The sequence below is a fragment of the Olea europaea genome, chromosome 2 (genome assembly GCF_002742605.1).
Source record: "Olea europaea var. sylvestris chromosome 2, O_europaea_v1, whole genome shotgun sequence".
Taxonomy (NCBI): domain Eukaryota; kingdom Viridiplantae; phylum Streptophyta; class Magnoliopsida; order Lamiales; family Oleaceae; genus Olea; species Olea europaea.
In genome coordinates, this window is record NC_036238.1 from 25,435,393 (window position 1) to 25,451,995 (window position 16,603).

Consider the following 16,603-nt stretch of genomic DNA (forward strand, 5'->3'; position numbering starts at 1 on the left):
TGGACACATTTATGATACTTGTATGGGTGTATCTCATAAAACAGTAAGCCTGCAACAGAAGCAGACCCACATTTTAGAAAATGAACAAAGATATCTAACAAGGAATGGAAGAACTAGCAGAAATTTCCATTGAAACAGCACGAACATGATCAAGAAGAAAACAATTCTATGGATTTTTAGAAAAAGGTTACAGGAACATTGAAGGTTAATACATACGAACCATTCAATAAATCAAAGTTTCATAACAAATGGAATCAGCAAAGCCTATGTAGAACAGTTTGAAAAAATGACAGAATCAAAGTCCAAAATTACAATGGGAAATTCATGAAAGAGCAAGAGACAATATATTCTGAAAAGTTTTTGGATGTTGCAAATGGAAAGGCAATATACGTAGGTCGACATCAAAGGAACAAAATAGTTTCTTCTTCCCGCGGGTAAAATTAGGAAGCAGATAAAAGAAACCAAGAATAAATTGAAGTAGATGGTGATCAGCAGTAATCCGAATTATTCCGTAAACAGGTGAGTTTTATTATGATAAAAAACAAAAATAGTTAGCATTTTCAGAACAAGAATCCAAAACCTATGGTATCACTGAATAAACTAAGCCCTTGTTTGAGTCCCATTTTATCAAAAACTCATTTTTTTCAAAACGCATTTTCAACCAATTATTTTATTGGAGAATAATTTGACACATAAACCGAAAACATTTTCTTATTTTTCAACCACATATTCTCCAAAAATAACTATTCAAAAACACATTTTCCCCCCCAAAATGAGGCCTCAAACAAATTTTAAGAGATGGATGAAGTTATAAACAGATAGCAACACTATTTAAAAAAAAAAAAAAAGATATCTCCTTTTTCAGATATATTATAGTTAGCTAGATTAAAGTTACTCTACTTTTTTAAAAGCACAAATAACACAGAGTAATTAAAAAAGAAATTTTCAGGAAAAGAATTCTCACTTTCTCCATGATATAAATTTCAATGACATATGTAATAAATAGCCATAGAAGCACCATATTTTTTAAATAAAAGGAAAAAAAAAAAAAAAAACCTAGATAATTACAGCACGAGCAACAAATTCTCAGTTGAGTTTCACATCCCAAAAAACTAAAATAACTCCATGCAAACTAATATAACAATAATGATTACTGCAGATTAGAAAGCATCAAATGGACAGATGATCCAAGCATCCTTTCAAAATATAAGACGTCATGATAAGATATAGCTGGTTCTACAATATCAATCCAATCACCAATATCTAGACAGCATAATTACCCTCATAAGAAAAGAGGAAACCTGGTAGAGTATCACTTCCACAAGATGGCATCTATGGCAAGGGTTGCTTGTTTCCAAGCAAGTCAATATATATGTGTATCCAATGGACTCAAAATATGCATTACAGCATAAAATATTGACCTTTAGCTAGTAAAAGATCTATCTAAAATTTAGGAGTTCATAAACATTACTTGGAAAATCCAGAATATCTTGCTACCAAGGTCCAAGGGAACTCAGAGTAAAGAGAATGGAGGTATAGAAATTAAAAAACCATGTACTGCTCTAAAAAGAAAAGCAAACACATCATCAGTCATACAAAAACAGTAATACGAATCATAATTTCTCACAATTCTCCTCAAAACATCAATGTTCTATGAATATCTAATACTAAGCGATTCTCCAATTGCCTCCAACAAAAAAAAAATATTGTACATTGTGTGCCCTCAAGCTGCATTATGATATCCCTCAATTGTTTGCTTCATCTCATCCAATTGAGCAATAACATATTCCAGTTTCTTATAACAAATCTCGTTAGATATTCTTGGAACATAGTCACACTTCTCAAATGGACGATACTCACAAGCACTTTTGATTTCCTCTCGCAGGGTCATCTGAATGTCCTATCACAAAACACGCGAAACAAATAAACCTATAATATCTCCATTCAATAAAACCCCACAAATGAAGTAAACTAAAAACCCTAAAACCTTTTTCAAGCGGAAATTGAAACGGGTATATACAAACTAAAAAATAAACGGGTAATTCATCAAATGAAATCAAGATTATTTAAGGACCTTGATCAATTGCATGAACTCACTACATTGCTTGTTAACAAGTTCCTTTCTGGGACCGCTCGGGCTTGCCATTTCATCCATCAATCCTCCAGCTAGTTCCAACACCCTTACTATTCTCTGAGATTAATTTTAAAAAAAAAAAAAAAAACACTTGATTCTAAATTGAAATTAAGCAATTAATTGGGGTAAAGTTAAGGTCTTGTTTCTACAGAGATTTTATAGAAATTACCTTTTCAACAATTTGGAGTCGTTGTAGAGAAGAGGTTGGGCTCTGTGGATCCATGGCGGCAAATCACGGCTGCGAGGCGTCGATTGCACCTTGGAATCTTATATTGAAGTAATTTCAATTTAGACAATGAAGTTTAGACAATAAACAAATGGTCAAGGAAGTTTGTGCAAAATTTTCAAGTTGATCTATGAATTATTTTTCTCACTAATCGATGTTGCACATATATAGTCACTTGTCAATGGAAGTAATTATATAGATCGAATATTGTTGACCCCAAAAAATGTTGCCAATAGATACCGAACTCACTCGCACACACGTGAGCGAAAGTCCTAGATGCTAAGACACGTGGACAGTCTAAAACGAATAGATCAGGGGCGTGAGAGTAGTTCAACGACGTGGGACGAGAACGTTAGGAATTCGACGGTATGTTCGTAATCCGATTGTACAATAATTACCAATCGGTGCTCATGAATGTGTATGTAAACATGTATGAATTCGTATTGTGTTGTAAGACAATGTGAAAGAGAGAGTAAAATGTGATTTCTTGTATTGATTCTTGCATTAGTCCTTTAATGTTACACGAGGGAAGTATTTATAGTGGTACATGTGAAATGACAGTCCTTAGATGAGGTAGTACGTGGCCTCATCTCTTTAATCCAAACATCTAATTTTAGGCATCATCCTTGACTTGTTAGCTTGCTGCGCATTTATTGCTTATGCAGAGCCCCCATGCTAGTGACAAGACTTGACATGTACACTTATGACAAACGTTCTATCAATCATTCAGACAAGATCTTTATGTAGAAGATCTCTTGGGAGAAGTGATCATGGAAGACGTTCCTTCATGGTTCGGAGGCTTCTGCTTTGGCTTCGAATTCAGAGCTTCTGCCACTTTCACAGGCCTCGGTATATGGGCCTCGGCATGAACTATCAATTATTCAGACAAGATCTTTATGTAAAAGATCTTTTGAGAGAAGTGATCATGGAAGACGTTCTTTCATGGTTCGGAGGCTTCTGCTTTGGCTTCGAATTCAGAGCTTCTGCCACTTTCACAGGCCTCGGTATATGGGCCTCGGCATGAACTATCAATTATTCAGACAAGATCTTTATGTAAAAGATCTTTTGAGAGAAGTGATCATGGAAGACGTTCCTTCATGGTTCGGAGGCTTCTGCTTTGGCTTCGAATTCAGAGCTTCTGCCACTTTCACAGGCCTCGGTATATGGGCCTCGGCATGAACTATCAATTATTCAGACAAGATCTTTATGTAAAAGATCTTTTGAGAGAAGTGATCATGGAAGACGTTCTTTCATGGTTCGGAGGCTTCTGCTTTGGCTTCGGATTCAGGGCTTCTGCCACTTTCATAGGCCTCGGTATATGGGCCTCGGTCAGACATGCCACCTCGGCTAGAGCGCCACGTGGTTCGGATTGAATGGGCCATAGGCCCAAGTAGGTTGACCAAGTATGACAACACGTAACAATAGTCCCCCAAGTCCAAGTATAGTCATTTATGTAATGCGTGGAGTTTAATGAAGTAAAGCCAGTGGGTTGGTAAAAATTGAAAAGAATTTTTGAACCCCAAATAATGGTCCTCCAAATCCAAGTATAGATATTTATATTATGGTTGGAGTTAGAAATGTGCTGTTGTGGGTGAATGGTGAAGAAGCCGAGGTGGTGGAATGAACTGAATGTGCGAGGCTTGTGAGAACTGAAAGATGAAGATGAGTCGAGGTGGTTGGGAAACCGAACCAGCGAAACTTGATTGCTGAATGTTGAAGATGAAGCTGAGGTTGTTGGGAAACCGAACCTGGGAGGCTTGATGGCTAAATGTTGAAGATGAAGCCGATGTTCATTGACAATAATTGTTCCTTGGTAGTTGTGCCAATGATTTGATGTTTTGCACATGTTTTCGAGGAAAGTTGGCTGAACCATTGCAACTTCCAAAGCGTCTGCTGCCATCAAATTAAAATCGTAATTATTAGAACAGCTGGAGCTTCTAGAAGTAGACGCGTTGGATGAGGTGCGTGGGAGACACGCTTAAATCTGAGGCGTAGGTTTGAAAAATCATTTGAATTCTACGCCTCGAATTTGATTTAAAATGAAGGATCCAGATTGAATGAGCTTCGATCTGATGGTGGGGGTTCGTCCTGGCCCTTTATAAAAAGCGAGAGAACTCCCTTTTTCTGAATTTTCCAGCACTTGCAATCTGATTTCTTCTCTTAGAACTTAAACATTCCGACGTTGAGGCTATCCGTTCACTGCTGTTCCGGTACTTTCTGTTCGAGTAGTTTTCAGTAGGTATTTTTCACAGAAAATTCTCCTTTTACTGCGTTCTTAGTCCCACTTCAATAATCTTCCTGAGGCATCGGGCTTTTGGAGCACTTACGTTAGGAGAAAGTTTGTCAGCACATGGATGGTGTGAGTTTGGAAGTAAGGTCTCAATTTCCTGGAGGCCGTGATCAAGGCCAAAGCGAGCTTCTCCATATCGGGGTAACGAGTTTTCGACGATATGAGTGTTTTACTTGTATAGTAAACGGGAAGTTGGGTAGTTCCCTCTTCTCGGGTTAGAACCGAACTGATGGCCTCATTGGAGACGGCCAGGTATAACTACAGGATCTCACTGGGCTTCGATTTGGAGAGGAGGGGGGCCTGCCCCGGGTGCCTTTTCAGGCCTTGGAAGACCTCTTTACATTCCTCGTTCCATTGGAACTTCTTCCCAGCTTTTAGCACTTTAAAAAATAGGAGGCATTTATCTGTAACTTTGGAAACAAAGCAGTTAAGTGCGGCCAACCGCCCAATTAAACTTTGTACCTTCTTTGGCTTTTGGGGGAACCTCATCTTGTATAGGGCCTCAATCTTCTCAGGGTTGGCTTCAATTCCATGTTGATTGACCATGTATCCTAAGAATTTGCCGGAGGCCATTCCAAAGGCACACTTGAGGGGGTTGAGTCTCATCCTGTATCTTCTCAAGATTTGAAAGGTGCTGATGAGGTGCGCTGTGTGGTCCTCAGCCTCCAAACTCTTTACCAACATGTCATCCACGTATACCTCCTGTTTCGGGCGGGTTATTCGTTAACAATTAAAAAGGATCAGACGATTGTGTAAGGGACAAAACCTCTTGAGACAAAGTCCCAAAAAGGGGTGTTCTTTTATTGGCGATGACTTTACAATTGGGAATGAAAAACAACGTGCCTCTAAGGGGCGCAAGCACACGAGTTACTGAAAGAAAAGTGTTTAAGTCTAAAAACTAAGAAAATGAAAATTACATGTTCTCTATTCGAGAGTTTTGGATTCGGTCTTTTGCTCTATGTTTTCTTCTCCCTTTTATACTTCACAGACGATCTCTTTGTGATCAACCGCCCTAAAACCGCTTGATCGTCCTATAACTGCCCACTTTCCTCATAATGGCCAACTTGTCATGAAAATTGCCTTTTTTAACTGCTGCCATTACTCTTCATCGTTCAACCGCTTTCGATTGAATTCCTTGAATCGTGGAACGTGATAGGGCTGCTTTAACAACTGCTTTGATAACTGCACTTCTTGATAACCACGACGCTTTATTTTTGTTAAGACCTTAGGCGACTTGAAGGTTTGGGCGAGAATAGAGTAACAGCTCTGGGCGACTGTATGGCACTCCATTCGCTCAGATTCTGGGCAACTTGCAAACTTGGGCGATGGCGTTACCGCGTTCTTGGGCCTCCCTATTTGGGCCTTCATCTTGATTTGTTCGATTGGGCTTCGTTCTTTGGGCTATCTGATTTGGGGATCCTCCAATTGGGCTTCACTCCTTGGGCTGTTCGATTTGGGCTGAATTTTTATGTGTCAACAATTACCCCCCAATATGACAGAATTAATAATAATTATTAAATTTTGCCATATTCATTTTGTGTTTCCAGCAACATTCGAAATTCTCAAGAATTTCAATCATTGTTTTCTTCTATAACTTGAAAAGGTGCGTCGTTTTGCAAACCCTTATAAACCCCAAACACGCCATTTCACTGCACCATTAAACCACGCCTCAAATTTTTTGCGTCTCTCTCGCGATTTACTGTTCATCTCTTGCTTCCCTGCTACGTAACCCTGAAAAATTTCGTTCCTTCTCAAATGGCTGCTTCACAATCTCAAGCTGGCGACTCCTTTAGTTTTGATGACTTTCAGAAACTTCTGAGTCGCCCATACATAACTCTAAGTTTTCTCGCACTCGCCGACGTTGAACGTAATGAGTTCTACTTGGGTCCTTTCTTCAACAATGCAGAGGCAGTTGAACAGGCGGCGGTGGGTCAGCTGTTTCCTTGCACTCAGGGCCCTCCATTTCTGAACTCTCTACCGCTAGGGCCACTTCGCGAAAGAGGTATTCGCACTTGGCCTAAATCTGATGTAGCTTTCCGTAGGTGGCATGCTCGCCTTGTGGGTCATGGTCCTACTAAGGCACTTTTTGATAGCGCTAGGATTTCTGATTTGTTAGAAATCTCTATTCGCCTCCCTACTTTTGATTCAGCACTCTTTTCGATTGCTTTGAGTTTTTGGTCCCCTGAGTATAACACCTTTATTTTCCCTCTTGGCCCCATGTCTATTACCTTAAGGGATGTTGGGGCTCTGGTGAATCTACCATCTTTGGGCGATACCATTTTTCCTGGTATCTTGGTTTCTGGTGGTGCCCCAAAGTTTGGTAAAAACTACATCGATTCTTATTCAAGCCTGCAGACCCTTCACAATCATTCGAGCGCTGAGCCTTCCCATACTGAGCGAGTGGCCTTCATTTTCGTTTGGCTTTGTAAATATGTTTTGTGCGTGCCAAGCATAAAGCCCTCCCTGAGTTATTTACCTATAGCGCACGAATTGACATGTGGCAGGCCTTTGAATTTATGTTCTTTGTTTTTGGCCGCCCTTTATAGAGGCATGGCCTCTCTTCAAGCTCAATTGAAGAATGGTGCATCTCCCACTGGCAGTGGACCTCTTTGGTTCATTTAACTGTAGTTGAGATCCTATTTTCCATCGCTTGGTGCTCCATCCATCTCTCGCTCCTCTGCTAGCTGTTATGGCTAGTCATGGAGCCCTTAGCTCCTGTAAATATGTCCAGAAGGGACATTTTTTCATTCTTTTATTCTTTGGATTCAATCCCTTCCTTTTTTCCTTTTCCTTCTTTTTTGACTCCAAACTATGTACATCCCCCTTCCACTATAGATAGCGCGAGCACTTCCCTGCTCATTTGGATCCAGTTTTTAACCGGGAGGGAGCTATTTCATGATATTCTAACTGGGACCAATGCCAAAGTGGGGGTAGAGATTTATGCTCCCCAATTTTTTGCTCGTCAGCTTGGTTTTGGCCAAACTTGGCCTGTTCCTCCTTGCTATTCAAGGAACTTAATTGACCGTTTTTATACCATTACTAAGGCGGAGGCAGAGGCTATAGATGCTCGTAATCTTCTTTTAACCAGCCATTTTTCATTAGCCCCCTTCAATTCTAGCCACGCCATTCACCCTCTTTTTGAACAACTCTAGCCATCGGTGAAGCGCAGATTATTTGCGACTGACACCAATCGTGCCTTTCATTCATTAGACCAACCGAGCATTTCTTCTCATCTTCCTGTTTTGGTCACTCCTTTGTCTGTTCGGAGCCCTTCTCCTTCTCGTCACACTAAACAGTCTGCTCGCCCATCATCTACTCTCCCTGCCAAGCCTACTACAGCCAAGAGTGCCCCAAGCCGTAAACGGCCAGTTTCAGCATCTCCCATTATAGAGGATGATGTTGTTAATGATGATGATGCCCCTCTTATCGTCAGGAGGAAGGTAACTAAATTGATTTACTTACAAGCATACTTTTCCTTACTTGAAACTTTTCTGTGTGCTGATGATCTTTTGGACTTCTCAGAAAAGCTTAGCCTCTCCTTCAAAGGCTTTGGCATCAACAGCTCCAGCTTCATCATCCTCTGCTGAGGCTACTTCATCCAAACCAGTTGATGAGGGGGCTACGCTTAAAGAGACATCTTCAGTCCCGGTGTCCTCATCACAACCCATGGATGAGCCACCTTCTTACCAGGGCATCAACCCCCTAAACATCAAAGCAGAAGGTAATTCAGTCTTTTGATGTCTTACCTTTGCTTGTGCTATTGGTTTCTGATTTGTTGCTCTTGAGTTTTGCAGATACTCCTATGAGTCCGCCCGTTGTGGCAACATCTTCTCGCTCAGACAAGGGGAAGTCTTCACGAATAGAGGAGTCGTTGGTGGCAAGCTTGGCTGAGGGCATGCCATCTTCTACGATTGTTGATGAGGTAATCTTTGCTTCACTTCTATTTCTATCTTGTTAGTTGTAGTGAGGATCTTTAATATTGGCAATTTTCTTTGCAGGACGCTGACAAAATTGTGCATTCTATTTAAGACTTGGTCGCTTCCTGGGGGCAAGTTCAGACGTCTCGCCCTGCTCCATCTGATCGTCCTGCTACTTCTTCAGAGAAAGTTCCTCAAGGAGTCGATATTTGAGTACGTATCCTTCATGGATATGGATATTGGAAGGGCTAATGCTGCCAGACACAAGGACAAACTTGAGCACTTGAGTGCGAAGTTGGAGCAAGCACTGACGCTTCCGTCGCTCAATCTTTCTGCCGATTTTAAAGCGACGTTGAAGGTTATCCACTCCGAGTCCTTTCTTTGCTGGCCAAGAATGCTGAACTAAAGGCTAAAAGTACTCAATATCTTCGAGCCGTAGCTGAGAAAGAGTCTTTGCGTATGGAGATTAACAAGGCTGAGGACGAGTTGAAAGAAATCTCTTCCGAAGTCATGGTTGAAGACTCTTTGATGGTTAATTTGGCTGCTCAGATGAGGGAACTTCAAGCCAAAATGGACGACTGCAGGGCGGGAATGGCTGCTAAAAAGCGCAACGCCTCCCAGGGAATTGAGCGAACTAAGTCCTTGGTCGAGCAGTACAAGAAGTTGGAAGTTGATGATGATGTCGCAGCTGAATTGAACATCACTTCCTCTCGGCAGAATGACGATTGGGAAAAACTTAGAGAACGAATTCGTTCAGTATGGGGTAGACTGTAATTAAGACATATGATGTCTTTTTTTTCTTTTGTAATTCGATTTTTTTCCTTTGTAACTTTGTTCATCATTAATGAACATTAACTTCTTGTGCATTTATTTGACATTTGTTTTTTAGTCGTCAATTCTTTAAACATTTAACTGCTTTGTGCTAAAAATCTTGTCCATCTTCTTTTGATATTCCCACCACTTTATTTAATTCCATTTATTAGGCAGAAATGTGGCTGTTCATATTCTGTCTCTTCGTCTCCACCCCCCTATAAATGCTTCGCATTTTACATCTTCTATCTTCATTTTCTTCTTCGAAACTAATTTGCTGCCATTGCTTTGGCATTCTGACAATCAATCCGATCCAAAATGGACTGTTTAGTCCGCCCATTTCTCTATTTACCTTGATGTCACCTTTGGTGTGGGAGGTATAGGAAATATTTTCTGGCCAGCGGCGAAGTTTTTACCTTCAAAATTCTTCCCATCGTCTCTTTGTTCTTCACAAGGAGTCGATGATGGAAGGCAATTTTTGAGCTGCTTGTGGACCACTTTGCTTGCTGAGAGTACTTCTCGGCTTGCTTGCTGAAAGTGCTTCTCAGCCTCTTTGCTCGCCATTGCAGCGATGCATTTAGGAAGGTGGTGAGGCCAGTACACCCTCTTACTCGGCGATCCCACCATTGCAGCGATGCATTTAGGAAGGTGGTGAGGCCAGTACACCCTCTTACTCGGCGATCCCACCATTGCAGCGATGCATTTAGAAAGGCGGTGTGAAGCTTACTCAGCGATCAACCGGGAGATTATCTTACTTTAGTTGTATTTTGTAGAACGTCCATTATTTGTATTTTTTGTATTCTTGTAATGAACGTTTGATAATAAAGGACTTCATTTGAACGTATTTCGCTCTGACCTTGTTATCTTTTAATCGTTCAAAATGTTTGATTATGTTTTTATCTGTTCACATTCCCATAAAGAAGAAACATATTTTTTCAAATATTTGCCGTTAATGAATCTCACGTGCTTGGTGCCGTCTAAATCTTCCAAGTGATACGCCCCATTGGGCAATACACTGTTTATTTTGTATGGTCCTTCCCAATTGGGCGACCACTTCCCGTACTTTGGATCTTTGCTATCCAAAGGGAGTATCGTCTTCCAAACTAGTTCACCCAGGCTGAACGACTTGGCTATGACCTTTTTATTATAAAACTTAGCCATTCTTTGCTTTTGAACTTGCAATCTGTCTAAGACATCCAACTTTAATTCGTCTAAACTCAATAAATTTTGAACTAGTGATTCGGCATACTCATCATCATTCAACTTATGTTGCAAGCACACTCTAATCGATTGCACGTTGATTTCCATGGGCAAAACGGCCTCCTGTCTATAAACAAGTTGGAAAGGAGTAACTTTGGTACTTGACCGAGGTGATGTTCTATAAGCCCATAAGGCCTTGTTCAGACATTCGTGCCAATTTCTGGCGTTTTCTTCTATCATCTTTCTGATGATATTTTTTAGAATCTTATTAGAAGATTCCGCTTGTCCGTTGGATTGAGCGTAGTATGGTGTGGAGTTTACTAATTTAACCCCAAAATCGCTCAAAAATTTGTTCACTTGATCCCCATTCAAAGATATTCCGTGATCTACCATTAACGTTTGTGGAATTCCAAACCTCTAAATAATGTGATCACGGATGAACTCTATAACATTTTTCTGGGTAATCTCTTTCAAATGTACCGCTTCTACCCATTTGGTGAAATAGTCAGTTGCAACTATAACAAAAGTATGTTGCTTGGACGATGGGGGATAAATCTTCCCTATCAAATCTATCGCCCAACCCTTGAACGGCCAAGGTTTCATAATAGGTGTCATTTCTCGTGCTGGCGCCCTTTGTATTGGACCATGCTTTTGGCATGCTAAGCAACTCTTTGCATATTGAACGCATAGTTTTCCCATCTTTGGCCAAAAATATCCACTCCTAATAATTAACCATCTCATCCTTTGGCCAGCTTGATGAGCTCCACATATCCCTTCGTGTACCTCAGCCATGATCGTCCTGGCTTCTTGCAAACTTACACACTTTAATAATACACAATTAGAGCGTTTCTTAAACAATTCTTCATCTATTAGTGTATAGTTCAGCAAACACAACTTCATTTTCCTACTAATCCCTCCATCAGGTTCTTTAAGGAACCCTTTAATCTATGCTCTCCAATCCATTGCATCTCCATCTTGTGTGCAGTGGAGTTCAATCTTTCTCGCCCTTCTTTGAGTTACGGGCAATATGATTCCATACTCACAAGTAGACTTCCAATTCAAAACCTTTGAGTACCCTGAGGCCATTTGGGCTAACTCATTTGCCACGTCGTTATATATCCTATTGACGCATTGGAGTTCTACTTGATCAAATTCTTCTAATAATTCTTGGGCGATCTCGTATTGACTTATAATGGAATCACTTTGGCATTTAAAATCACCGATCAATTGATGGATCACCAATTGAGAATCGCCCCAAACGATCACACTTCGTACGCCCATATCTATCATTAGTTCTAGGCCTACAATTAAGGCTTCATATTCGGCTTGATTGTTGGTGCACATTCTGTCTAAAGTGAATGCGAACTTGTAGCAAATCTCTAAAGGATTAATCAATGCTACTTCTATTCCTGCACCTTTAGAAGTTTTTGATCCATCGAAATACAACACCCAAGATTTTAACTCGAACGAATTGATTTCTAGTTCGATCTCTTCAGGCATATCAAGGCATGGATGATCGGCTAGAAAGTTAGCCAAAGCCTGATTTTTGACTGCCTTTTGAGGTATATATTGTATTTCGAATTCTGATAAAGCTAGTGTCCAAAGGCCTACCCTTTGGTGTAAAATAGGGCGCGAGAACATATATTTAATTAAATTTACTTTAGAAATTAAATAAACGGTTACGGGCCGTAAATAAGCCCTTAATTTTGTACATGTGAAATACAATGCAAGACATAATTTTTCGATAGCAGAGTAATTACATTCACATTTCATTAACCGTCTACTTAAATAGTAAATTGCCCTTTTTTCACCAAATTAGTCTTCCTGTGCAACCATTCCAACTATTGATTCTTTTTCAGCCGATACATACACTTTCATTGACCGTCCTTGGATTGGTGACACCAACACTGGTGGATTTGATTGATATGTCTTCAGGCTTTCAAAAGCCTTTTGATGTTCTTCTTTCCAGACGAATCCGTCCTGATTTTTCAGTTTCAAGAGCGGCGAAAAGGCTTTAGTTCGCCCTGCACAGTTAGAAATAAAGCGTCTTAAAAAGTTTACTTGGCCTAGAAACCTTTGCAACTCCTTTTTGTTGTTAGGTGGTTTGGCTTCTAAAATAGTCTTCGCTTTATTTTTATCAAGTTCAATCCCTCTCTTGTGTACTAAGAAACCAAGAAAGTTCCGTGCATTAACACCAAATGCACACTTCAAGGGGTTCAACTTTAGTTTATATTGCTTAATTCGTTCAAACGAACATCTTAACTGTTCGAAATGGTCCTCTTCTTTAATGGACTTGACTACTATGTCGTCTACATATACCTCAACAAACTTGTCTATCATATCATGAAAGATTAAATTCATTGCCCTTTGGTAAGTTGCCCCTGCATTTTTTAGGCCGAAAGGCATTACCACCCATTCAAAACATCCTAGAGACCCAGGGCATCTAAAGGCAGTTTTGTGTATGTCTTCTTCAGCTATATAGATTTGATTGTATCCTGAGTACCCATCCATGAAAGAATACATGACATGTCCGGCAGTTGAATCTACTAAAGAATCCACCGTGGGCATTGGATACCCATCTTTGGGTGTAGCTATGTTTAAATTCCTAAAGTCTATACACACCCTTAGTTTACCATTCTTTTTTAGTACTGGCACAACATTCGACAAACATTCAACATATCTGGCTGTTCTTATAAAACCTGCTTTCAATAATCGCTCTATCTCTTTCTTAATTTCAGGAAGTACTTTAGGAGCAAAACGCCTAGGAGGTTGCCTATGAGGTTTAAAATTAGGCTTAGTTGGTAACCTATGTTCCACCAAGTCTCTATCTAAACCAGGCATTTGTTCATATTCCCAAGCAAAACAATCTTTGTACTCTTTTAGTAAAGCGATTAATTTGTTACTAACCTCTTGGTCGAGCATCTGGCTAATGAATGTTGGACGGTCTTCTCCTTCATTGCCAATATTTACTTTGATTAGAGGGTCTTGTGCTTGAGCGTATCCAGGTTTGGCAATCCGCATCACTTCGTCGTCTAGTTCCCTTGTAAGTACTTCCTCTTCCAAACAGTCCACATTATTAACTTCTCGGCCAATACTTTGCTCTAACTCGAATACTGCCAACTTGTCCTTCAGCGCTTTTAGGGCTGTCTCTTCTTTCGCCTTGTCATTGCATTCCTTATTGAAAGCCATCAGTCTGGCTTTGATGGCCTGAATGTCGGCCATTTGCTTTTGTAACTTAAAGTCCATTTAAGATTCTTTGATTATTCTTTTACCAATCGCTGGCTCCTCCAAGGCCACTATATTTGGCCTCATTTGTTTGAACATCTCAGTGAGTGCGTCCACTGAGAACGGTTCTTCACTTTGCGCGACAACCTGAGTTTCTTCCCCGTCTTATACTACTCTGACAGGTCCATAGTTTCCTTCGTACATGAATTTTTCCACCGAGTTTGCTTCTGCAACAAAAGGCCTATGATCGGCCTGTACCACCTCAGCTTCGCCTTTGTCATTCCAAAAGATCAGGCATTGATGGAGCGATGAGGGTATACAGCGACTTCCGTGTATCCAATCTCTTCCTAGTAGCACGTTGTAACTAGTAGGACCGTCTATTACAAAGAAAACAGTGGTCCTAGTAGTTGTCCCTATAGTTATGTCCAACAGCATAACCCCCTTAGCTGAAGTTGCTCCTCCATTGAAGCTAGTGAGGATGACTTCTGTAGGAATCATGTCACTCTCTGTCTTTGCGAACTTCCTCATCATCCTAGATGGAATGGTGTTTATAGCTGCTTCATTATCGACAAGCACTTTTGCCACTGGGACGCCGTTAACTAAAGCTTTAACGTATAATGGCCTCAAGCGTTTTGTCAATTTCATGGCTGGCCGGTTAAAAATAACCTTTTCGACAGCCTCTATTTCTACTTCCTACTTGTTTTCTGTTGAATTATCCCCCTGTGACAAATCGACGTGCAGTATATCACGCTGATCCTCTGTCTCCTGAACTTCCTTCCTACTTCTTTCTAATGCTTCCTCATCAATTATCCAACCTGTGGGAGGGGGCATTATTCTTGGAGGTGACCCATACTTTTCAGAGCGAGGCACTCTCTTCTTCCTTTTGGGTGTCCCATACAGTACGTAGAAATCGAAAGAACGCCCAAATGGTTTTCCCAACAAGTCTACTTCGCGAACTCCCTCTTGATGCAGTTGCTTAAACAGAGTATTGCGCGATACTCCTCTCTTTTTTCTTTCTGCTTCTAAGTCGATTTCTTCTTCAATTTCTGTCATCCCGTCGTCCTCCTCGTCGTTGTAGGCCTCTCTAGAAGTCTGACCTTCTTCACATACCAACACGCAAGCTTCTCCTTCGTTGTCCTCCCTCTCTTCTTCCTTTTCTTTATTCTTGAATTCATTGGCCACGACAGGAGGCAACGTACCGAATTGGATAGCAAGGGGCTGATCTGGATCTTCTTCATCCCTTTTGTCTCGCTCAAACCTTGATCTCCCAGAAGAGGTTTCTGGCAGTTCCTTCATTGATTCATCTGTACCGGTCTCTTTACTACCTTTGAGGACGTTTTGATTGGCTACCTTGAGTAGTTTAGGCGCTTTAGGATGTGGCACTCCCTGTTGCTGCCTCATCATCCGTCCGTAGTTTCGTTGGAAACACCTTTGTTGTGTCCTAGTCATCTCATCGAAGGGTATTGTCCTTCCTACATTGTACTGGAATGAATGCCATACATTTGGCCAGCGAGGTTGCGGCCTGAATGTTCTTCCATTCTCTACTGACCTGAACTGCCTCTCAAAAGACAGTCCTCTATAGAATGATATACCTAGCCCTCTACCAGGCTGAGTGTTTGGAAAGAAGGTAGGGCGATAAGGATGCTGCCATGTCCCTGATTTCTCAGTATTTCCATTCACTTCTCTTTTACACCTTGCACACAGGACGTCTTTGTCCTTTTTTGGTTCTTTCCCCTTGATTCGTTCAAAGACGTTGGGATGTGGTCTAGGATCTTCTTCTCCTTCATTTATGATCAATTTGAATTTTGGCAACTTGTTTTTAAATCCAGATGTCACCATGTTTATTCCAAGTGGCTGTGGGAAAGGATTCTCGTCTACTGCCATCTTTTTCTTATCATTGAATGTAATTTGTCCTAATTCAATGGCATCCTGCAATACATGGAGGAAAACCAAGCAATTGTTAGTCAAATGTGACCATGCATTATGCCACTTACAATATTTTTTACCCTTAATTTGTTCAGGGTTTGGCAATTTGTGTTTATCGCTCAACTTTATCTGCTTATCCCTATACAATTTGTCAAATATAAGGTCAGCTTTGATCACGTCGAACGAGAATGTTCTAGCCTTTATATTTCCATCTTTTATGGGCTCATCTTTGCCCGATGGTCTAGGCTTGGCCATTATAGGACAAGTATAAGTATCCCCTTTGACCAATTAGGCCAATCACACTTCGGCCTGATCGTATGACTCGTCGTCGATGGTATGAACATCAAAATTTGAGTCTTTGTAATAAGTCCCTTTACTAGAATTTTTTATTTGTTCTTCCTCTCTTATCAGTCGCTCATACCTAATCACATTCGCACTCAACTGGAAAAGGTCAGGAAATTCCTTGTCCTGGAACTTCTTTTTTAAATCAAAGCTCAAGCAGCCCTGAGCGATTTTGACAAATTCTTTTTCCGGCAGAGGTACAAAACACTTGCTTCTTGCTGTCTTGAACCTTTGGAGAAAACTTTCTACCCATTCGTTTGGCATTTGACGTAGATTCGCCAAATCAGCCAAAGTGACTTCAGACTCAGTTTTATAAAACTGAGCGTGAAACAACTGTTCCAATTGTTGTTATGTTTGAACAGAATTCGCTGGCAAGTTGATGAACCAGGAGAAAGCTACTCCTGTTAACGAACTAGGGAAAAGCCTCATTTTATGGTAATCGGTTACATCACCACTTTGCAATGTGAATCGTCCTATGTGTTCTAGAGTAGACACTTCTCCTAAACCGGTAAACAGTGAGAATTCTGGCACTT

General features: G+C 40.6%; 1 protein-coding gene across 2 annotated transcripts; it reads right to left on the reverse strand.

The window, feature by feature from the left end:
* Positions 1 to 1,534: 1,534 nt before the first annotated feature.
* Positions 1,535 to 2,484, reverse strand: LOC111368063 (mediator of RNA polymerase II transcription subunit 11-like). Of its 2 annotated transcripts, none has more exons than XM_022989258.1 (3): positions 2,304 to 2,484; positions 2,075 to 2,191; positions 1,535 to 1,891 (listed from the first exon to the last, which is right to left on the reverse strand). In XM_022989258.1, the coding sequence occupies exons 1-3, from the start codon at positions 2,355 to 2,357 to the stop codon at positions 1,724 to 1,726; spliced, it is 339 nt and encodes a 112-aa protein (XP_022845026.1). In that variant the 5' UTR covers positions 2,358 to 2,484; the 3' UTR covers positions 1,535 to 1,723. The 2 variants fall into 2 exon arrangements, with proteins under 2 accessions (XP_022845026.1, XP_022845017.1); XM_022989249.1 differs by having other exon boundaries at positions 1,535 to 1,900; positions 2,304 to 2,479.
* Between the last annotated feature and the right edge of the window lie 14,119 nt (positions 2,485 to 16,603).